Source organism: Macrobrachium rosenbergii, chromosome 10 (genome assembly GCF_040412425.1).
Source record: "Macrobrachium rosenbergii isolate ZJJX-2024 chromosome 10, ASM4041242v1, whole genome shotgun sequence".
NCBI lineage: Eukaryota > Metazoa > Arthropoda > Malacostraca > Decapoda > Palaemonidae > Macrobrachium > Macrobrachium rosenbergii.
This window is the reverse complement of record NC_089750.1, coordinates 76,837,207-76,862,206: the sequence shown is the minus strand read 5'-3', so window position 1 is coordinate 76,862,206 and position 25,000 is coordinate 76,837,207. Positions and strand designations below refer to the sequence as shown.

General features: G+C 38.0%; 1 protein-coding gene across 38 annotated transcripts in view; it reads left to right on the top strand.

Annotated features, from left to right (window-relative positions):
* The window catches only part of LOC136842927 (nucleolar protein dao-5-like), a 378,907-nt gene that overhangs the window by 91,724 nt on the left and 262,183 nt on the right, over window positions 1-25,000 (top strand). For 22 of the 38 annotated variants that reach the window (XM_067110917.1, XM_067110923.1, XM_067110921.1 and 19 more), the window contains 2 exons: window positions 22,570-23,104; window positions 24,509-24,745. In XM_067110917.1, the coding sequence (XP_066967018.1) occupies window positions 22,570-23,104; window positions 24,509-24,745 (772 nt within the window). Of the gene's footprint in view, window positions 1-21,512; window positions 21,821-22,569; window positions 23,105-24,508; window positions 24,746-25,000 lie in introns of all 38 variants that reach the window. The other 16 variants (XM_067110938.1, XM_067110932.1, XM_067110935.1 and 13 more) reach the window with 4 other exon arrangements.

Genomic DNA, 25,000 nt, shown 5'->3' with positions numbered 1-25,000 from the left:
TATTTTTATTCATTTGTAGTGTTTTGTATTTTTTTGTATTTGTATTTTTTAAATTAATTTGTAGTGTTAACATCACGGAAACAGTTCTTATTTAGAGGTTCTATGCTGAGTTGTTCTTATTTATAAGTTTGTTGAATTGTAACCAAGATTACACACAAAGTCTTGAGTAGATTTCTACTAAGATTCGATCACAGGTGGCCCTTGCGACTGGTAATAATTGATTGGAATCTGGGAGAGATAGGAATGTAATATTTTGGGAAATGGGTCATTTTACAGGTGGCCGTTGTGACTAACAACAATTTTTTAGAACCTGGGAGAGATATGAAAGTAACGTTTTTGGGAAATGGGTAATTATGTACAGGTGGCCCTAGTGACTGACAACAATTGTTTAGAACCTGGAAGAGATAGGAATGTAATATTTTAGGAAATGGGTAATATTACAGGTGGTCCTTGTGACTGGCAACAATTGTTTAGAATCTAGGAGAGATAGGAATGTAATATTTTGGGAAATGGGTAATATTACAGGTGGTCCTTGTGACTGGCAACAATGGTTTAGAATCTGGGAGAGATAGGAATGTAACATTCTGGGAAATAGGTAATTTTACAGGTGGTCCTTGTGACTGGCAACAATTGTTTAGAATCTGGGAGAGATAGGAATGTAACATTCTGGGAAATAGGTAATTTTACAGGTGGCCCTTGTGACTGGCAACAATTGTTTAGAATCTGGGAGAGATAGGAATGTAACATTCTGGGGAAATTGATCCTTTTGTATTTTCGTAGGTGGATTGTTCAGCCTTGTTTCAAGCGTTCCAAGGTTAAGAAACTGACGCTATGCACTGGTACCATAGGTTTTGAGAATCTTATTTAATCATTACATCTGTAAATAAAAAAGTCTATTTGGAGTTTATGCGCCTTTATAGACTTAGTTTTGGGTCTCAATAACTATCTCCTTTCTCATGAACAAGAATATGAGTTCACGGGAGTTTGATACTGGAGAAGGTAAGAGTTCTTTGAGAACTTTCTGTTGTGTTCTGTTTTGTTACACTTGTTGGCTTTTTTGTCCATCTTGGCTTCAAGAAGATTTACCATAACCTCTGTTATGGCAGTGATGTCTCTTCCAGATATAAGAGGGCGTGGGGCTTGCAAACGCATCCCAGAAATCGAAAACCGCAATACTTAAAGCTTCTGGAGCTCACTCCTCAGAGATTAGGCGGTACATATATGTAATCAAATGTAAATGCCCTCTATTTGTATTTCACGAACACGCCAGGCTAAGGTGTCAGGCACAAATGCCGACGGAATTGCCAAGGACCATATTGCTCCATCAAAGGAGGCTGGGCACCGAATCTAGCTGATGAATAAAACTAGATTATTCAAAAGGAAACCCGATTCCGTCCACATCACACATGCAAAAGAGCCGGGCCCTCATGGCGAGATTCATCCAGGATGTTAGCCGACCGTCCAGACCATTCCAGGATCGTGTGTTCATCTTTTATCAAGGAGTCTGTTGTCTGTCTTTCCAGTGTATATTGCTTCCAGTGAAACGAAGATTATCATTCCAGGATCATATGTTCATCCTTTCTAATCAAAGACTCCTTTGTCAGTCTTTCCAGTGTATTCACTTCCAGTGAAATGGTTATCATTCCAGGATCTTGTGTTCATCCTATCAATGACTCCATTGTCAATCTTCCCAGTGTCTACTGCTTCCAGTAAAACGAAGATATCATTCCAGGAACATATGTTCATCTTTCCTTATCGAAGTGTTATCCATCTTCCCAGTGTATTCACTTCCAGTGAAACGAAGATTATCATTCCAGGATCATATGTTTTCTCTTTTCTAATCAAAGACTATATTGTCAATCTTTCCAGTATATTCACTTCCAGTGAAACGAAGATTATCATTCCAGGATCATATGTTTCTCTATTCTAATCAAAGACCCTGTTGTCAATCTTTCCAGTGTACATATTCATTTCCAGTAAAACGGAGGTTATCATTCCAGGGTCGTATGTTCATCGTTTATCGAAGACTGTTGTCTCTCTCCAGCATGTACTGCTTCCAGTAAAACGAAGATCATCATTCCAGGATCATATGTTTATCTTTTATCATATCAAAGACTCTGTTATCCGTCTTTCCAGTGTACATAGTGAAACGAAGATTATCATTCCAGGATCCTGTGTTCATTTTTCCATTTCGAAGACTCCACTGTTGGTCTATTCAGTGTATACTTCTTCCAGTGAAACGATTAACATCATACCAGAATCCCGCGTTCATCTATTCTTATCAAAGACTTCATTGTTGATCTTGCCAGTGTACACTATTCTTGCTCTGGCTGAGAGTCCCTTGTGCAAGTACTTCAGTCGGCTGTACGGGGAATAGAGAGGCTCCTGATTCACCTAGCTACTCCAATGCAGAGGCATGCATCGCGTCCACTCGTGCATGATATAAGATCCTGATCGCCATTGCGGGCTTATAATGTATTCTCGACCTGTCTCCTGTTACCAGTTGCTGTCTTTAAGCGGGGTGGGGGCTTCAGTTGTCTCGTCCCATCTTGGCACGTTCTGTGGTGACAGGCTTTTGGTCAGACAGGGGCCAGGAACAGCAGTAGCAGCACTTTTTGGGGGTTGCTTTGTGACGGCTACGTCGCCAGCTGTCAGCTGTTTTGTGTTGGAAATGGCGTTAACTTGTAGTAGGGGCTGCGTTGGTTGTCTATGGAGTATCTCTTTGTTGTGATTTTGTATGTGTATAGCTTTGGCTGTATATTTTGCTGGTATATTCACACATACACACATATATACATACTTAATACATACATACATACATACCTACATGCATGCATACATATATTAAACTTTATCACTTACACAATTGTTCTGTGCATTAATACAATTAATAATAGGACCTCATTTGAAGTGGATGGTACCTATCAGAGATATTTATTTAGGAAAAGTTACAAGCTTTCCAGGACTAACTGTCCCCATCGTCTGATAAAATATATATATATATATATATATATATATATATATATATATATATATATATATATACATACATACATATATAAATTTCTGACTCACGTCGGGATCGAACCCAGGTCTCTCAGGTGGAAAGCAAGGGCGTTATCCACTGGGCCATACAAATCTTATTCACTCAGAAGGGATAATTCGAATGAAATGTTGTCTATTGGGTCATTGCTGAGTCGGGAAGTTGGGGAAAACTCGCTGGTATGCAAGCAGTTAGCTTGCCCAGGTAATTCCTTGGGTGCAGTTGCTCTCAGGTTCCAACTTCTTTTAGACTTGTATGGCCCAGTGGATAACGCCCTTGCTTTCCACCTGAGAGACCTGGGTTCGATCCCGACGTGAGTCAGAAATTTATTTCTGTTCCACACGTGATTGTGTGTTGATGATTTCTATCTTATTCACTCAGAAGGGATAATTCGAATGAAATGTTGTCTATTGGGTCATTGCTGAGTCGGGAAGTTGGGGAAAACTCGCTGGTATGCAAGCAGTTAGCTTGCCCAGGTAATTCCTTGGGTGCAGTTGCTCTCAGGTTCCAACTTCTTTTAGACTTGTATGGCCCAGTGGATAACGCCCTTGCTTTCCACCTGAGAGACCTGGGTTCGATCCCGACGTGAGTCAGAAATTTATTTCTGTTCCACACGTGATTGTGTGTTGATGATTTCTATACATACATATATATACACACACATATATACAACATGTATATGAGAATAAATGTATTTATAGATAATTACAGCATATACATCCACTGCAAACACACGCGTGCATAATGTACGAATAGAAATCCTCTCTTTCTCACAAATAACAAGACAACAGAATTTCAAGCAAGTGATTACGTACGATAAGAAATAATTATTCAGAGTTACGAATGATGTCATCCACAACTACAACATGACCAGTTTTCCATCGGAAGTAGGTTCGAGTTCTCTCGCCTTCCTGTGTCGTTTATGCATAGCTTGAATATCTCTGGGGGATTCAAGTTATGGCATCAGGAATTCCGACCCGGAGATGCCAGCGATATGTTATCCTATTATCTGGTTTAATTATGGCTTTGCTTTTGTGGCAGTGTATTTCATTGGTATATTGAATAATTTTTATTGTTTTGTATTAATGCGTTAACATTTTTGTCTGTTTATTTACTTATTTGTTAATTTTTCTTTGTTTTCTGATGATTGGTCTCTTTGTTTCTGTTTCCTGTTACTTTCTGCAACTCCTTTCAGATGAACACTGTAATATATATATATATATATATATATATATATATATATATATATATATATATACATACATACATACATACATATATATATATATATATATATATATATATATATATATATATATATATATATATATATATATATATATCAGTACACATACGAATTCGCCATCAAGTCAGACTAGAGTTAAAAAACACATACGAATTCGCCATCAAGTCGGACTAAAGCCAGAAAACATTCCCTCATCTCGCCAAGCTGTCACTATATAAGGGTTTGTGTCATTTGTTATTCTTCGAGAATTTATTCCTCTTGCTCGTCAGCTGACAGGTGTGGTGCTGTTAGTCAATGGGACTTAACGTCCTCTAATCCCTCATTTCGTAAAGATTCGAATGCTGCAGTGTAAATGGTTTAAGTGGTAATTCTTCATTTGCGAGGACGAATCTGATTTGCATATTCCCAGTTACTGTACGTTTAGGGTCGAATTTGTGCTGATGGGTTTTCGTGTTTATATTCATTTTCATTAAGGGGAGTGTATATTTGAATTTGCATGCGTACAGGTACATCGTTACACACACACACACACACACATGTATATAGGCCTATAAGTTTGTTCAGTGAGTTGATATTCATTTACATAAGCAAATGTACATTTGCGTATGGGCATGTACATAAGGTTAGGTACAAACTTGTACAAATTGTTGATTTGTAATTTTTTAAATATTTTGATTAAATAAAAGGCTGTTTATATACAAACTTGTACAAATTGCTGATTTGTATTTTTAATTTTTTGATTAAATAAAACTCTGTTACTGTATATATATTTATATATAAAATATATATGTATATATATACATATATATAGATATATATATATTTAAAAAAAAAAATATATATATATACATATATATATATATAAATATATATATATATATATATATATATATATATATATATATATATATATATATGTATGTATATGTATATATATATATATATATATATATATATACATATATATATGTATATATATATATATATATGTATGTATATATATATATATATATATATATATATATATATATATATATATATATATATATATATATATACTCACACATCACTAGACAAATCTGATTAGAAGCAGAACGAGACAATTACACGATCATAGCCACCAATTAGGCGAGGTCTAGTTTGCAGACATATATCTTGTCTGATCGAGTACCATCTCTTTAAGGAGATAGAGACTCCTCCCCATAACTGTTTTATAGAGGTTTCGTTTGTGTGTGTGTATGTGTTTGTTTGTGTGTGTGTGCGCGCGCGCTCGCGGTGATATAGCTTATTTTTATAGTACCTAAATACTCCTTTATTTAGTAGTTTTATTTTAGTTATAAGTAAACATTAATTTTCGAAATATAGGTCTTCGTTGATCTCTCTCTCTCTCTCTCTCTCTCTCTCTCTCTCTCTCTCTCTCTCTCTCTCTCTCTCTCTCTCTCTCATGTGTTGATGAAATTAAACTTAGAAGGAAAAATTTGTATAAGAGCCAAGCAAACTCTCTCTCTCTCTCTCTCTCTCTCTCTCTCTCTCTCTCTCTCTCTCTCTCTCTCTCTCTCTCTCTCTCTCTCTCTGCATGCATTAGGAATAAAAATTTTTTTGTCAGTTACAAATTTCCTGCGTATTTGCTCAATTTCAGTAAATCTCTCTCTCTCTCTCTCTCTCTCTCTCTCTCTCTCTCTCTCTCTCTCTCTCTCTCTCTCTCTCTCTCTCTCTCTCTGATGTGTCGATGAAAATAAAGTTAGAAGGAAAAATTTGTAAAAGAGCCAAGCAAACTCTCTCTCTCTCTCTCGGCATGCATTAGGAATAACAATTTTTGGTCAGTTATAAATTGCCTGCGTATTTGCAATTTCATCAAATCTCTCTCTCTCTCTCTCTCTCTCTCTCTCTCTCTCTCTCTCTCTCTCTCTCTCTCTCTCTCTCTCTCTCTCTCCTTCCATGCATTAGATTATAGTCAGTGTTTGTCAGACTCAAAGCCCTTGCATGTTCATGTAATTTCAGTAAAGATTCTCTCTCTCTCTCTCTCTCTCTCTCTCTCTGCATGCACGAGGGAGGCTGACGAGGCCTTAAATGGACGAAGGCAATGTCGTCTTCTTGCCTATCCAATGTCGGAAGGAAGGCGACTGCATAGCGACTGATGTAATAGATTATTGCCACTCTGATGCAGCCCGGTTGTTAATCAGCAGGCCACACTCTCTCTCTCTCTCTCTCTCTCTCTCTCTCTCTCTCTCTCTCTCTCTCTCTCTCTCTCTCTCTCTCTCTCTCCTGCTTTTACTTTTCGGTTTAAGGTAAGGAATCTTTGTTATGTTTGGTGAAATTTTTTGTTTGTTAGTCCTCTCTCTCTCTTTCTGTCTTATCTCTCTCTCTCTCTCTCTCTCTCTCTCTCTCTCTCTCTCTCTCTCTCTCTTTCTCTCTTTATCTGTCTCTCTTTATCTGTGTCTTGTTAGTTATGCATATCTCTCTCTCTCGCTCGCTAATTATTTCTTATGCCAGTTATCTAACTCCTTCTCTTGCAAATTATCTCTCTCTCTCTCTCCCTCTCACTCTCTCTCTCTCTCTCTCTCTCTCTCTCTCTCTCTCTCTCTCTCTCTCTCTCTCTCTCTCTCTCTCTCTTTTCTCCTTCTTTATGTACACACACACACACACACACACACACACACACACATATATATATATATATATATATATATATATATATATATATACAGAGAAAGAGAGAGAGAGAGAGAGAGAGAGAGAGAGAGAGAGAGAGAGAGAGAGAGAGAGAGAGAGATAACCATCAAGATAACCTGGCAAGACCAGTTATCTTGACCCTCTGAATTTTACGAATTTCGACTCTCGCAATCAGTAGCACCTCGTGGGTCCCCCGAAGACTCAGGTATACCCGAGTTTAATTGGACCTCGATGTTTTGGCTCCGCTGTCACCCTTGGAGCCGACCGAGGCTGCTCTGGAATAGCCCAGGTTAATGAGAGGTTGGCTTCGAAGATAATGATAGCTTGTAGCGGTACTTGGAGGTGAAAGTGAGATCTGATTTAGGATTTTTTTTTTTTATCTTTTGATCTTACGAGAGTGAAATGGAGGGCATTAGAGAGTAGTATCAGTTCCTGAGGTCCTCCTCCTCCTCCTCCTCCTCCTCCTCCTCCTCCTCACACCGTTGGTCTGTGGTTAACTGTCAAGTCTCCCTACTGAGAATGTCGTGCAATTGAAACCTCTTCAGAGGTTCAAGCGAAGGTGCAATGCTTTGATATACTAATACGATTCTCCTTGCGTTTTAATGATTTACTTATATTTTTATCCATTTTTTCCTTTTTCATTAAGTGATCTCTTCTTTCTGTATTCCCCTTTACCTTCTGTTACTTCTTTCTAATGAACACCATCATATTCTTTGGAAGTTTGAATTTCAAGTCAATGGCCCCTGTGGTGGGCTTGTTTCATACGAATAGGGCTCATCTTCTGAATAATAATAATATAATAATAATAATAATAATAATAATAATAATAATAATAATAATAATAATAATAATAATAATAATAATAATAACAATAGTGTCAGGATATGCGGTAAATGTTTAAAACTATTGGAATATGTTTGTTTTATATCAGAAATTTATTATTTATTGATATTTTGACTCGTTAATTCCTCGCTGGAAAAAAAAATATGTATATATATATATGTATATATATATATATATATATATATATATATATATATATATATATATATATAAAACCGTTTCTGATTTTAGAGTAAGGACCCACTGACCAAAAGATTATCAGTAAAATTATACACTTAATATTAATAAGTAATAAATTCCGCTTATAAATAAACATATTTCATTCATTTACCGTAGTAAATGAATGAAACATGTTTTATTTATAAGCGGAATTTATTACTTATTAATATTAAGTGTCTATGATTTTAAATGAAGGACCCGCTGACCAATAGATTATCAGTATCCTACCACTCTATCTTACTCCTTCTCACTGTCAAAGGAAAGGTCCTTAGGGAGATAAACGCTAGAGAAATGTCTCCCCCACATCGAGATCGATCCCAGGACCGTCAAATGAAAGTCCCTTTTGGGAGCTACGTGCTAATTCTACTGCATAAATAATTTTATCAGATTTTCGACAAAAGCACCGAGAATTAAGCAATCCTCTTGGCTTAAGTATGTACAAATCCTTTTAAACCTTTTAAGTGTTAAAGGAAGTTTATGAGAAGACCCCAAAAAAGTACAAAGACTGCCGCCGCCTCTCGGCCATAATTCAGGTTGACCCTACCTCTTGACACGCCTGTGACTTGCTGTATATCAGGTGCTCCTTGTAAGGTCGGAGGACATTTTGGCAAGAAACGCCAAATGCATCTTTTTTGGGGGGAGGTAGGAAAGAGAGAAAGAAAGGGAGAAGATCGGAGGAGGTACCCCAATAAGGAAGGGAGAGGTACCAGCAGGTGGAGGGGCGTTGGGGGTGTGGGGTGGGGGGGGGGCGTTGTTTGAGGTCAGGTGTACAAGGCAACGTCTATTGACGCTAATAAAGGTACAGGTACTTGTTAACTGTTTGTCGTGAGTGCTGGTAAAAACTGTTTATCGCACTTTAACGGGACGTTTTTGCATGAAATGACAGTTCAGGAATTGTCAGTGCTTCAAATTTTGGGAGAGAAAAGTCATCCCGTTCGTTACAAAGATTTTGTAATAATTGGCAAAGCTCCAAATGACCGGCAGTTGTCGATACTCTAATCATTCTTCATCAGCGCAACCTGTTTTAGGTCATATATCCTTCCTCCGCTAGAATACTGTTCTCCGGTGTGGATGTCTGCTTCTGCCAGAGATTTATCTCTTTTCAGATAGAGTGGTTCGTGGTGGTAGGTTTCTGTTTCCTGACATTAGCAGTTTTGACTTGGACCATCGATGGATGGTCTCTTGTCCGCCAATTTTTCATAAGTTGTATTTTAACATAAATCTTTCAAATTCTCAATTGATCCCTAATCCCCTTTATCTGCCGAGAGCAACCAGATTCGCCGAACAGCAGCACCGATATGCAGTAAATGTGCCCCGTTGTCGAACTTCTCCAGAGTTCCAGAGGTCCTTTATTCCTCCTCACACCGTTGGACTGTGCAATTCGAACTTCAAAAGTTCAAGCGTATATGCAATGAATTACCACCCTAATACCGTTCTCCACGTATTTTAATAGTTTAATTGCATTTGTATCTGTTTATTAATTTGTTGATTTATTTTTTCTCTTTTCTTAAGAGATCTCTTCTTTCTGTATTTCCCTTTACCTTCTCTTACTTCTTCCCGATGAACACCATAATATTCTTTGGAAGCTTCAGAATTTCAAGTCATTGGCCCTTGTGGTGGTGGTCTTGTTCCATATGGATAGGTTCCTTATCTCTTCTCTGAATGTTTTACCATTTCTCTTTCGTTGAGTCGGAAGCGGTTCTAATCTAATTTTAGCCGGGATATGATAGGGGGCTGTCATTGTCCCCATTTCAACTCTTCCATGAAATTCTGTAAAAGTGTCTTCTTCGAATTTTGGGCTCTGAAAAAGTGATTTTACTTCTTCAGATTTTGCAACGCTAGCGGAGACCGCAGATAGCCTCTAATGATAGGACAGGTCCAGAACACGATTCTAATCAACTATCTTCTTTTTTTTTTTTGTTGTTGTAGAAGTAGGGGGGAAGGGGAGGAGATAGTGGGTGGTGGGTGGTGGGTGGTGTGTTAGGAGCCTCTATTGTATTGTACAAGATTGCAAGACCCTTGGTGTTCGACTCTGTAGGAACCACGAACTGGTTTTACAAGATGCTGCTGTAAAGGTAAGCAAGCCTCACTCTCTCTCTCTCTCTCTCTCTCTCTCTCTCTCTCTCTCTCTCTCTCTCTCTCTCTCTCCTGTGGGGCCATCTCTGAGGGAAGAAGGAACGCATTAACACCGAAATGAATATGATAATTATTGCGATGACTCTGGAAAGCCCTAAAATAAAAAAAAAAATAAGTTGCCAAAAACAGGGTTCTCTCTCTCTCTCTCTCTCTCTCTCTCTCTCTCTCTCTCTCTCTCTCTCTCCCGTGGCGCCATCTCTGAGGGAGAAGGAACACATTAACACCGAAATAACTATGATAATTATTGTGCTGACTCTGGAAAGCCCTAAAATAAAAAAATAAAAAATAAGTTGCCAAAGACAGGGTTCTCTCTCTCTCTCTCTCACTCTCTCTCTCCCGTGGCGCCATCTCTGAGGGAGAAGGAACACATTAACACCGAAATAACTATGATAATTATTGTGCTGACTCTGGAAAGCCCTAAAATAAAAAAAAAAATAAGTTGCCAAAAACAGGGTTCTCTCTCTCTCTCTCTCTCTCTCTCTCTCTCTCTCTCTCTCTCTCTCTCTCTCTCTCTCTCTCCCGTGGCGCCATCTCTGAGGGAGAAGGAACACATTAACACCGAAATAACTATGATAATTATTGTGCTGACTCTGGAAAGCCCTAAAAAAAAAAAAAAAAAAAGTTGCCAAAAACAGGGTTTCTCTCTCTCTCTCTCTCTCTCTCTCTCTCTCTCTCTCTCTCTCTCTCTCTCTCTCTCTCTCTCTCTCTCTCTCCCGTGGCGCCATCTCTGAGGGAGATGGAACGCATTAACACCGAAATAACTATGATAATTATTGTGCTGACTCTGGAAAGCCCTAAAATAAAAAAAAAAAGCTTCCAAAGACAGGCTTCATTCAATCCCAGTCTGGAGCGAAGTGGAAAACAACTAATATTTTTACTCCTGAAGGCCTTTGGATGGATCTTTTTCTATTTATTTTTTGCTCCTCAAAGGTTACAGGTTATCTCGAGCTAAGGACCTCTGAGCCAGGGCGCAAGGGATCTGTGATAGGATATTTCAAGCTTTGGAAGGCTCATCCTACGAGGGAGGGACAACAATGCTTGGCATGAAGTTGAACCTTCTTTGTTGGAAGGATAATTCATCTTTTTCATGTCTAATACCTCTCTCTCTCTCTCTCTCTCTCTCTCTCTCTCTCTCTCTCTCTCTCTCTCTCTCTCTCTCGGAGAGTTGCATGAACATCCATAAGACCAGAAAACACAGGGAAAAGAATTTTTCGTATAATTTCGGCAGTGTCTCTGCTGTCTTGCTATTCATCTTCTGTAGCAGAGATTAGATAAATCCTATTGTCTTTTAGTCAAGCGCAGATGTTCGGCAAACATCTGTTGCAGATGTCCTGGGTTCTGAATAAATCGGGCCAGAGGTACAAAGAATTATCGCGTAATTTTGGTAGTGTTTTTACTGTCTAAATAATCTTTTGTAGCAGAGGCTAGATGAATCCTATTGCCTTCTAGTCAAGCGCAGATGTTCGGCAAACATCTGTTGCAGGTGTCCTGGGTTCCGCTGAATAAATCGGGCCAGAGGTACGAAGAATTATCGTGTAATTTTGATAGTGTTTTCACTGTCAAATAATCTTTTGTAGCAGAGTCTAGATAAATCCCATTGCCTTCTAGTCAAGCGCAGATGTTCGGCAAACATCTGTTGCAGGTGTCTTGGATTCCTTTGAATAAGATTAACCAGAGGTTTCTAGTTTATAATCTGTTAAATGTTCCAGCATTACAATACCTTACAGGACAGTTATTCTTCGTCATAACTGTTCCTTCGTTTTATTATATAATGGGACCGTTTATCGCAAAACCCATTTGATCTCCGTTAACTTAAGCCTTAGATATGGTACCTGGTTGTTATTTGACTATGGTAAATGGTCACTAGGGTAGAGAACACACGAGGCTTGCAGCCTCACCCCACAAAGACTTTCTGACAACCAGAATGTCGGTAAACTTTTGGAGTGACACTTCTAGTATTGAAGGTCAATAATATACTCTTATTAAACATCAAATATTACATTTTACTAAAGTAAGTATGATACTAATGGCGTCTGCAACCCCGTAAGGACCCACAAATTTAACCAAGGAGGACCATTCTTGCTGACTTTAATGGGTACTGAGTTGGAGTCCAGGAACACTTGAAGTATCTTTAAGTTCATGTACCTCTGAACTCGTTACTTTTGGATCCCCGAGTGCGCATGCGCGAGACCGTGTTTTATAGTAATGGTTTATCTACTCTCTCTCTCTCTCTCTCTCTCTCTCTCTCTCTCTCTCTCTCTCTCTCTCTCTCTCTCTCTCCTCCCACAGCGATTAAACAAGTGTGGTGGAGTCGCCTGGACGGATAAGTATGAAAAGCACGACGATTTATCTCGTGTACTAAACTAAATATTGGATGTACTACACTCGTTTTGATATGGACGCCGGAAGCTGTGTAAACTTGTAGAAGAAGAAGAAGAAGAAGAAGAAGAAGAAGAAGAAGAAGAAGAAGAAGAAGAAGAAGAAGAAGAAGAAGAAGAGAGAGAGGGAGAAGAAGAAGAAGAGAAGAAGGAGAATAAGCAAAAGAAGAAGAAGAAGAAGAAGAGAGACAAGAATTAGTCCTCAACTAACCACGGCACGAATAGGGGTAAACGGACAAGGAATCCAATTCAGGAAAAAGAGAAGAGGAAGTTATTGTTTTGTTTCGAAAACAGCAAAGAAAGAACCCTCAGCTGTTGTTATTCTCATTGCCTGAGAACTGAGAGAGAGAGAGAGAGAGAGAGAGAGAGAGAGACTTTAAGGCGGGGGCGGGGGGGGGGGGAGCAATAAACGTCACGTGATGATGGCAGCAGTTGTTATCAGCGGTCGCGAACGCCGGGAACTTTAGCCTCCTCCCGCGGTAATTAGTTTTATTAAGTTTTTATTTTAGTCTTCCCCTTTTCTTTCATTATCATGATTGTTCTTGTTATTATTAATCCGGGGCTTCTTCTTCTTCCTCCTCTTCTTCTTCTTCCTCCTCTTCTTCTTCTTCTTCTTCTTCTTCTTCTTATTATTATTATTATTATTATTATTCCTCTAGTTTTAAAGCTAAGATAGAGTATAATTCAGAGATGTTTTTATATAACATGTTTTCAGAGAGAGAGAGAGAGAGAGAGAGAGAGAGAGAGAGAGAGAGAGAGAGAGAGAGAGAGAGAGAATAATGTCCTATCAGTCAAATAATATAGATATGGAGCTGTCATAACCAGATCTCATGTTTTGAAAGAGAGAGAAAGAGAGAGAGAGAGAGAGAGAGAGAGAGAGAGAGAGAGAGAGAGAGAGAGAGAGAGAGAGAGAATTATAACTAGAAATCTGAGATGTAATTTGAAGCCTGAGTTGCAATTTGAAGTCTGAGTTGTAATTTGAAGTCTGAGTTGTAATTTGAAGCCTGAGCTATAACTGGAAGTCTGAGTTATAACTTGAAATATGAGTTATAACTAGAATTCTGAGTCATAACTTGGAATCACCAGAAGCGGTGGTACTTGATGTTTACCTGACGGGTAATGGAGGGCCTCTGCTACCTGAAGGAGATGGCATGTAATTAAGATAGGGACAGGCAGCCTACCCAAGGGGACGCCAGTAAGGTTAAAGAGCAAATTGAATAATGTACGGTAAAAGTATGGATAAACAGCAGTGATAGGGAAAGGACCGAATAATAATAATAATAATAATAATAATAATAATAATAATAATAATAATAATAATAATAATTGATCATATGATTAGTGGTTTATCGTCTGAATAATAATAATAATAATAATAATAATAATAATAATAATAATAATAATAATAATAATAATAATAATAATAATAATAATAATGATTTCTCAACCTGGATCCAGTAAGCAAATGTTAACTCACTGATCACAGTCTCTTGAAAATACAGTTATTTATTAACCTGAACATCTGCGCATGCGCAAACCCTGGAGAGAGTGCGCAGGCGCAATACGGACCTGACGATTTCGACAGAAAGCAATAGGGCTTAAAATTCGCTCTTATTCAACTTTTTTTTTTTCCAACTCATTCTCGTTTCATCAACGCCCATCGGAAATCCGGTGTGTGGAAAAAGTATGTTTTTTTTTTTTTCAGATTAACGAACAGTTCTAATTTGGGGGAGGGGGAATTTGGGGGGGGGGCGGTTTACAAGACACGTTTTGGTAGTTTTTTCTTTTCATAATTATGCCAAGTTAGGCTGATTGTGTTTTAGTAATATTTAACGTTTAGATTGCAGTTCACTTTTTACGTAGGAAAGTAACGTGATTTAGTGCTGGGAAATAATATATTTATATATATATGCAGTATATATTTATTTATATTTAAATAAAGTATGTATATAAATTAAAATATATATATATATATATATATATATATATATATATATATATATTATAAATTTATATACTCGTATATACATACATACATACTTACATTATATATATATATATATATATATATATATATATATATATATATATATATATATATATATATATATATATATATATCTCACACACATATATATAAAGGTACACTACTAGCATATCTAAATACACATTCACCAATATGCTGCGAACAATTACCAAGTAGACTCATACGTAGTAAGATATTTCAACTCAGACAAGGCTAACCTTTTCAAAATCAAATTAAGCTCCCTTAGATGAAGAGACGCGCCCATCTCCCAAAAAGCGCCCTGGGCGAGGATGATAAACACTTCAACGAAGAGAGAGAGAGAAAGGGGGTATTATACCTCCCCTTCACCTTCCCCTAACCACAATTCCCCCCCCCCCCCACCGCCCCCAGATCCCTACATAATCCGGCCATTCAGAATTAGCTCCTAGGATCTTCTGTGAACCAGCCCGATGCTCTTGCTATATAAGGAGGACCTCCCTCCTCCTCCTCCTCCTCCTCCTCCTTCTTTTTCTTCTTCTTCTTCCTCTTTTTCTTCTACCTGGTGAATCAGACCTTGCTTTGAAAAAAAAAGAAGAATAGATAGATAAGATGATAAAGGTTCTTCTTCTCCTACCTCTTCTCCTCCTCCTCCTCCTCCTCCTCCTCCTCCTCCTCCTCCTCCTCCTCCTCCTCCTCCTCCTCCTTCTTCTACCTGCTGAATCAGACCTTGCTTTGAAAAAAAAGAAAGAATAGACGGATAAGATAATAAACGGTTCTGCACTGCGGAAACTCCTGGACAGAGCCTAGCTAGTAGTGGTTTCTGTATTGTTTCTCTTGATTTTGCGTCTTCTAAACTTAGTATTGTTTCTCATTACTTTTCCCATTCTTTTTATATTGTATATTTTTGGGAGTTTAGGAGTCGAGGAATGTATAGATAAATTTTTGGTGGGATTTTGGGAGAGAGAGGAATGTAACCTTGGCGGAGGTTTGCGGTCTCTGAATGTTTTTGGTAGTAAGGAATTTCGTGGAAAAATTTAATATTTAATCAAATAAAAATTACTTTCTTTGGCTTAATCAGTCTTCATCAAAAGTTGTCTTGCCAGTAAATGACCCCATTCCTCTCTCTCTCTCTCTCTCTCTCTCTCTCTCTCTCTCTCTCTCTCTCTCTCTCTCTCTCTCTCTCTCTCTCTCTCCAGATAGCTGCACCTGGGTGATTCAAAGGCAGCTTAGGTTTGGCTGCTAAGCTCATTATAGCTTGGCAAGTCACTGAGATATTCGTTCTGAAATATGCTAAGTCATATAAACGTAGAGGAAGATAATTGCTTTGTTTATTTTTTGTTTTGCATTGTTTATAATAAAAATGCTAAGTCATATAAACTCAGAAGAAGGTAATTGATTCTTTTTTTATTTTTATTAATTTTTTTATTGTTTATAATAAAAATGCTAAGTCATATAAACCCAGATGAAGGTATCTGATTTTTTATTTTTGTATTTTTATTAATTTTTTATTGTTTATAACAAAAATGCTAAGTCATATAAACTCAGAAGAAGGTAATTAATTGTTTTATTTTTTTATTTTTATTAATTTTTTTATTGTTTATAATAAAAATACTAAGGCATATAAACTCAGAAGACGGTAATTGATTTTTTAATTTTTTTAATTTTTATTAATTTTTTTATTGTTATAATAAAAATGCTAAATCATATGAACTCAGAAGGAGGTCATTGATTTTTTTGTTTATTTTTGTTTTGTATTGTTTATGTTAAAAATGCTAAGTCATATAAACTCAGATGGAGGTAATTGATTTTTATTTGTCTATAATTATTTGTTTTATGATAAAAAAAAATCAAAGCAGGCGAAGGAAGAACACCTTGGGGTACTCCCCTGATTTGCATATTACCCTTTTCATTCATGCGGCGTTTAGGGCTGGGGGAATCTTTTGTTACTGATGGTCGTTTTTACTTAATTTTTTTTTTGGGGGGGGAGCTGTTTGAAGCTTTCCAAAAATGGTGCCATAATTATGGTGTCCGCCCTGAGTCAGTTGGTATACCCCCGTGTCGAAACTGGGTACCGTCTTCGTTTGATTGATTGATTTACGGTTGCTGAAACTGGCGTCACAACATGGGTATCATCTGATTCATAATGCTGACTTTCAGTGGAGTGCTTTTCAGCAGAATTTTCACCTAGATTTGTTGTCTGTAAATTTGGGAATATTTCCTTTATATATAATTTTCTTTATAGCATATTAAACAAAAGCCAGATGGTGGAATCAGCCTTGATCAAACAAAGAAATACCATGAATCTTACGAGAGGCGCCTGGGATTCAGATATGACATAAAATCTTCCTCCAATCAGCGATTAAGCAGATTAAAGAGAAATTGTCAACTGGAGTGACGTAACAGCTGACCTATGGACCTTTTTTTCTAATTTATTTATATTATTTATTTATCAGTTTGTTAATTTATCATTTTATTTCCTAAAAACTGATTTCCTCTTTCTGTATTTCCTGTTGCCTTCTAGAACTTCTTTCAAATGAACACTGTAATACTCTTTGGAAGCTTCTTGAATTTCAAGTCAGTGGCCTCTGTGGTGGGTTTGGTCCATATGATCAGTGGTTTATCTTCTGAATAATAATAATATTAATAATATTAGAGGAATAAGATGGCAGCGCCTATAACCACAGATCAGATACCAAGCTCCCAGAAGCATTGAGATATTCCAGAATTCTAGAGATATCCTTGAAAAAAAAAAAAAAACCTTTGCCATAGCTTCGTAATTGTGGTGCACTGGAACGCAGCAGTCAAAAAAAGAGGAGCTGGAGATATTCCAGAAACCTTGAGATATTCCAGAATTCCAGAGATATTCCCGGAAAAACCTTTGCTATAGCGTAGTAATTGTAGTGCACTGGAACCCAGCAATAAAAAAAGGAGCTAGAGACATTCCATAAATCTTGAGATATTCCAGAATTCCAGAGATATCCCTGGAAAACCCTTTGCTATAGCTTAGTAACTGTGGTGCACTGGAACCCAGCAATCAAATAAAGTAGCTAGGGATATTCCATAAATCTTGAGGTATTCCAGAATTCCAGAGATATCCCTGGAAAAGCCTTTGCTATAGCTTAGTAATTGTGGTGCACTGGAACCCAGCAATCCAAAAAAGAGAAACTACTTACAACCTCACAACCCATAATCGTCTCGTAATCTCCTGCAACCTGTTCTGGTGTGAGATATGTGCCTGCCTTCGCTGACCTTATAGGGCCAGGTTACGAAAATGGCTTCTCTCCACCCTTTTGCAAAATCTTTCTGAGAAAAGCCGTTTCTAGATTCAGCGAGGGATTGTACGTTTCTTCTACTGTCTGTGGCATGTTATTTCGCTTCAATTACCTCTGATTTTACGGAAATGTAGCTACGTGGAGTACTGTAGGTGTAATTAGGCCTAATAGTTGTTTGCGTATTCCTGGCCACAGACTACACTTGAGGGAATCAACGCCAGGTATTGCGAAATAGACCTATAAGGGAATTCTGTTATAGAATATCTATAAAATGTGTTTTTACAGCAAAATAGAATATACAAAAGCCTCATTAGTATTCTATACAGCTGTATTGTGAATAAACAAACTTGGTTTCGGTAATTTATGCAAATTAACTTGTCTCACAATTCAGTGTCGTTACGAAACATAAATTTAAATATACCCTTTTTTCTTGTATTAGAGACGCATGTAAGTGGCGATGCTTGTTTTACAGTAAAAGAAATTAATATTTTCGATGTTTCATCTTTTTTTTGGTGTTTTTCGAAAAGGTAGGCCTATAATTCTTGTTTTTTTTTGTGTTTTCTCAAATAACGCTTAAGTAATATAGGCCTACATTTTTTTTTTCAGAAAGTTATAATTTATTTTTTCCTTCTAAGTGCTTTACTAAATAAACTCTTTAGTCTCTAATGTACTTTAATGTTCCTTTTTTATGCACTTATGTTACTAGCCCATGTCACGTCCTAGACCTACTTTCAACGAAACTGGTCTTATGTACATTCTATTTGCTTGTTTCTATCTCTGCTTATTTTTAGAAAGTTATCATTTATTTTGCCATTTACGTGTTTTACTTAATAGGCACTTTACTTCCATGCCAGGAACAGCGAGTCATCGTTTTTCTCAAATATCTTTCAAACTAATTATTTGATCGAATTGGTACTTTGACACAGTGTAGACACCTCCCGCTAATTTTTGGTAATATAGTGCATTGTAAAATGGTTTTATTTAAGGCGTTTACTCTCGACTTTTAAAGGCAAAAAACGCATGAGTCAGCAGGATTAATCTACGCAATCGAACGTCCGCTATCCCCCATGGACAGGAAAAGTGGGGGTGGAGATGGGGAAGTTAGGAAAGTGACGTTCGATTGCATAGTTTGGCGATGCTTGGCAACACCAATGCACTATATTACCAAAAATTAGTTGGAGGTGTTGAGAAAAACGATGACTCGCGGTCCCTGAAATGGAAAGTAGTCTTTAATGTACGTTTGATATATTCTTACGTACGTTACCCGCCCACATCACGCCCTAGACAAGCCCTAGACTCACCCACAACAAAACTGATTATCCTTTAGACTCGCTTTTAAGATTTGCAAAGCAGCCGTTTATCTCCGCTTTTGGCTTCGGCTCCATGTAAAACGCTGCTGGAGCCGTAAGACTCTATAAAACTCTAAAGAAAGCTCTGGGCAAAACTCTAAACACCGAACTTGAATGTATAGCGGGACATATATGAGCTCTCTGAATTAGACGCCAAAAACGGTTGGGAATAAGTTATAGCGCGAGTGGCTAAGTTATGGTACCACTGGTTCCCCTTTTTTGTACATTCATTTGTTTCAGACCTTCAGTTGTTATTGCTTTTTGCACATATATAGAACTGTAGAATTGTAGTGAGTTCTTTTAGCCATTAAAGCTTGTCGTATCTATGGATTTTAGTTGCTTATTTAAGGTATGAGTCTAGCTCTACCAAGGGCGGTTGTCTTCGTGAGAGATATAAAGTAATTCGGTGAAATGAGTTTTTTTTTAAAGTTCTAATTCTTCTGAGTTCAGGGGTGACAGAAGTTGATTACAGTGTCGTCTGGCACTATAACGATTTATTTTTAACTGGTTTAGCATCTAGAAATAAGAACTGAAAGCCAAAGATTCCTCTTTTCCTCTAAAGCTCCAAAAATAACACTTTAAAGATCATAGCAAACTTCTCAGAGCTTTACTCCGAGCTGTGATAATCCTCTTAGTAATATTACCGCACCCATTGCTGTCTCGTTTAAGGCATCGTACTTCAAGAAAAAATCCTTTTCGTTCGTGAAAGTTTTCCAGAGATTTTTTCTTTGCTTGATTTAAATGAGAGCAGTTTTTATATTTATAATATTAACATTTTACTCTTCCAATAATGAAATCTAATTATTTTTCGATAGGTTTCGAAACTACTTGATCTGTCTCATGTTTGTGGTCTTGATAAGTCTCAGTAAGAAGAAGAAGAAGAAAGAAGAAGAAGAAGAAGAAGAAGAAGAAGAAGAGGAGGAGGAGGAGGAGGAGGAGGAGGAGGAGGAGGAGGAGGAGGAGGAGGAGGAGGAGGAGGAGGAGGAGGAGGAGGAGGAAGGAGATAATAATTACGTAACCTCAAAACCGGACGAACTCCCCATCATCGCTGCTGGGGGTCAAGAGAGCAAACTCTGAGACGACTCCTATGTAAAAGAATAGCTAGACTTAATAGGAATCTGCTTCTCCTACTTGAAGGATACCTCCGCATAATAGGACTCCCCTTCTCCTACTTAATGGAGGCTTCCTTCTCCTATTATTTCTTGAAACTTTGATAAGACAGTGTTCGTATCCTTGTCGTAATTTGTACAGAATCTGTGGGTATCTTGTTCTTGAGCCTAGGCTCACATCGGCTCTCCTCTGCAGTCTGGCTCCTGGAGCATCTCTCTCTCTCTCTCTCTCTCTCTCTCTCTCTCTCTCTCTCTCTCTCTCTCTCTCTCTCTCTCTCTCTCTCCTTGCCATCCGCCGCTAGGGACTAATTTGGAATCGTCAGGAAAAACAGGTAGAGGAATAGACATTCGTTCTGACTTTGGAGAGCCCAGGGGGCAAAGGGAGTCTCTCTCTCTCTCTCTCTCTCTCTCTCTCTCTCTCTCTCTCTCTCTCTCTCTCTCTCTCTCTCTCCGCCATTAGGGACTAATTTGGAATCTGGCAGGAAAACAGGTAGAAGCCGAAGAGAGATAGAGAGATATTCGTTTTGGCTTAGGAGAACCCGGGGGGTGGGGGGAAAGGGAGTCAGTCTCTCTCTCTCTCTCTCTCTCTCTCTCTCTCTCTCCCAGAAGTGCATAGTGCATACGATCAATCACTCTCTTCTTAGACAACAATGAAGAGCCAATTAGCTCCGGGTTTTAGACGGCGATCGTATTTTGTTTTTAACTACGAGGGTTTTGCACATGCCCGCATTAGGCTGAGACACCTATAATCTAATGTGTTGTCAAGAAGGAGCACCATATACGGAAATAGCTGAGTCAGCAGAGGGGATCTTAATAAGTACGATATATATGCAAATACTTCACGCTTAAATGTTAAAGAATTATAGGAAATAGCGCCTCCTAAGTCAAGGTCATTGGCATTCACAGAGGTCAGGGGTCAAACAGGAAATTCGCCTCGTTTTTTATTTTGTTTTGTTGATGAAATATATTTTTTTCTTATTGTAGTGTGCAGTGGATGCAAAGTCTTCTGAAAGTTTATGGTTTCCTTATATTGATATAGATAAATTTATATATATACAAATATATATATATATATATATATATATATATATATATATATATATATATATATATATACATACATACATACATACATACATATACATATAACGATATATACATAAAAAAAGAGTATATTCAGTGTGCAATATAATTCCAATATATAACCTTGATTTGACAAAGTTATCCCCTTTTTTTTAGAAATATATATATATATTCTTTGAGAAAGGGTATATTCCTTTTGAAAAATAATTCTACGGACAGTATAACATTTCTCTAAAGTGCTCGTGACACGAATTATGCCCGGACCGGTGCCCTCGATGGCAAGTGAAAACTAAATGCCATTGTCTCTATACCAGTGTCCCATAATCCCAGCCCCCTGGCTTTTTTGGGAGGGGCTAAAAGCTTCCATATAGCCCCCTTTTTCATGAGAGGCTAATTCTGACGTCAGAATGATTGCAATAAAGAAATATTTCACTTCGAGGAAGCGGAGGAATTCTGCTGACTATGTAAGTTGTGTTATGGTAAATGTTTGGACTTAGGCCTAATGTTCTCTCTGTCAGAAATGTCAATAAACAGTTTTGTGGTGCAAGGAGATTGTATTTAGTCATTTTGATCTTAATCAGAGTAACTTTTTATATGGTTAAGGTAAGTAAATCTATCGTTAGATTAGTTTCTTAAGTGATATTTTTATGTATTTTAAATGCAGATTTGTCCTGGACGTTTGTGTGCGTGTATACGAGAGAGAGAGAGAGAGAGAGAGAGAGAGAGAGAGAGAGAGAGAGAGAGAGAGAGAGAGAGAGAGAATGTCCTTGTGTGTTAGATTTTAATGATTGAATTTTTCTTCCCAAAGGCTGAAATCACTGCAGTATTTTCTTCTCAGAGTTAATATGTTGAATTGATAGTCATTTATTGAAAGTACATACAAGTGTATTAGTTATTTGGGTTGCATAAAATGTTTGTTTTGCATTCAAGTGGGCCATTTCGTTACTGGACGAGAAATGGCCTAGAGTAAAAAATAGATAAATTAGTTTTAAATAGTTTTAAATGTTAATAGGTTTAATTTACCGTTATATATTGAAAGTGTATTAACTATTTATACTGTATGAAAGGCAAGCCTTGTTTTTTAATGCTGTGAAGTGGGAAACCAATTGAATATGTCTCGTTACTGAAAGAGAAACGGGCCTTGAGTCAAATAGATAAGTCAGTGCTTAAAATATTGACCATTTTCTCTAATGATGTTCCGTTTTCTATGCAGGAGTCTCCTTCAGGGCTGACTTGCACATGTCCACACGGCAATACAACTGGTAGCACCAACTCGTCCTCCACCTTCACGAAACGGAGACCGCCCCACAGAGACGACCTCCTCCTCCTGCCGAAGCTCTCCCTTTCGAGGGACTCGAGGGGATACATCAGGCAGGACGACCATGACGACGGAGGAGGAGGAGGAGGAGGAATTAGCAGCAGCAAACAAAAGGCGTCTTCTTCTTCGTCAGCATCGTCATCTCGTTACAGACGCAGCATCAGCCTTGGCCAGATCCTGCAGGCTTCAGAGGAGAGTCCTTACGCCAACGGTTACAGCCGTCCTTGTGGGAGGACGTCCTACCCAGGGAGCACCGAGCCCTCTCCTGCAGACGAGGGCGGTGGTGGGGCTGCTGGAAGAGAACTGAGTGATTTCGAGAAGGAGAATCTTTTGTTTTTGAAGGATCTGGACAACAGTTACCATCGTCCGTTGACTCAGAGTCTCAGCAACACGAGTCTTGGGTCTACCTACTCCGAGGATTCTCTGACAGGTATATAGGTCTTATATGGGTCCTTCTTCCCCTCACAAATCTTTAGGTATTCAAGTGTAAATTGTCTTTGTGTTTTTGTTTCCCACAATATTTTTGTTTCATTTGCTATAGGTCCTTCTTTCCCTCATAAAGTCTTTAGGTATTTCACTGTAAAATATGTCTTTGTTTACAATATTTTTTTTTGTTTTATTTGCTATATTTTTCGTGATGGGACAATTATTAATTGATATTCATTGTAATATAGCTTTATATTTGTTTAAGATTTACATCACTGTACCTTTCCTAAGAATTGGCTCTTGGAAGTGTTGAAATGTCAGTGTTTAAGTAATGTTTGTTTGTGTTTTGTGTTAGTTTTCTACAATGCTTTTTTTTATGCTTTATTTGCTTGTCTTATACGATATGGGACATTGATTATTATTATTAGATGTTGTAAAACATTACCTTTGGTATTTAATAGATTCCCGGGAATTCAAGACTCTTGGGAATATCACTGTTAAGAGCACAGTTTCATTAGGGGTGCGTTGCAAAAGCAGAGGTCATTTTTTCGATATATATATATATATATATATACATATATATATATATATATATATATATATATATATATATATATATATATATATATACACATACATACATATATACATATAGAATCTATAATTGTCTAACTGATGAAAAATATAAATACCTTCGTTCTTAGACTACAATAATAAAAATCCTATTAAACTTTATCATAAATTTCATGTTTTAAATTATTTTTATGATTTTAAATTTAATTAAATAGACCATGTACCAAATGACATGAAAAAATGACCTCTAGAAAAGACGAAGAGGTGACCTATAGAATATTAATGAGTATGGGACCGTATCCTATAGGCCTATGCTCTTAGGACAGATAGCCTTATGCTTTTAGGACAACATAGGCCTATGCTCTTAGGACAAATAGCCTTATGCTCTTAGGACAACATAGGCCTGTAATCTTAGGACAAATAGCCTTATGTTCTTAGGCCAACATAGGCCTGTGACCTTAGGACAACATAATCCTATGTTCTTAGGCCAACATAGCTCCATGCTCTTAGGACATCATAGGCCTATGCTTTTAGGACAACATAGGCCTTTGCTCTTAGGACAAAATAGCCCTATGTTCTTAGGCAACATAGGCCTATGCTCTTAGGACAACATAGCTCTATGCTCTTAGGACAACATAGGCCTATGCTCTTAGGACAGCATAGGCCTATGCTCTTAGGACAAAAAATATCCCATGTTCTTAGGCCAACATAGGCCTATGCTCTAAGAACAACATAGCTCTATGCTCGTAGGACAACATAGGCCTATGCTCTTAGGACAATTTGCTTTAATATCATGTAGCCCTTGCGTTTGACCCCCTTCCAACCCCTCCTTCAGGAGACTCTACTCCGAGAGGAGGCAGTCCTTACCCAGGTCGCCGCGAGTACCCGAGGACAGCATACTCACCCTCCAAGACCTCCCCCTCCAAGATTATCCGCTCCATCTCGAGGGAGGAGCCCGAGGACGACCTCTCCGAGGGCGACACCAGTCAAGATGAGCGGAGGAGGAAGGAGGTAGTGATGGGACGGAAGACCTCGCTCCCTATACTCGCCAGCAGGGCAGGAGGAAGCACAAGTTAGTAGGAGGAGGAGAGGAGGAGGAAGAGGAGGAGGAGGACCTCTCCTTCAGGAAGGTCTTGTTTTGAATGGGGATGTTTGGTAGCTTGTGTTTGTGTGTGTAGGATTTTTTTTTTAACGAAAATAGGTCAGAAGTTTGGGGCTTCATGTGGGATTTATTTCAGGAAAATTGGCTAAACGTTTTTGGGCCCCCATGTGGGATTTATTTGAGGAAAATTGGCCAAGAGTTGGGGCCCTCTTTGGGTTTTCATGG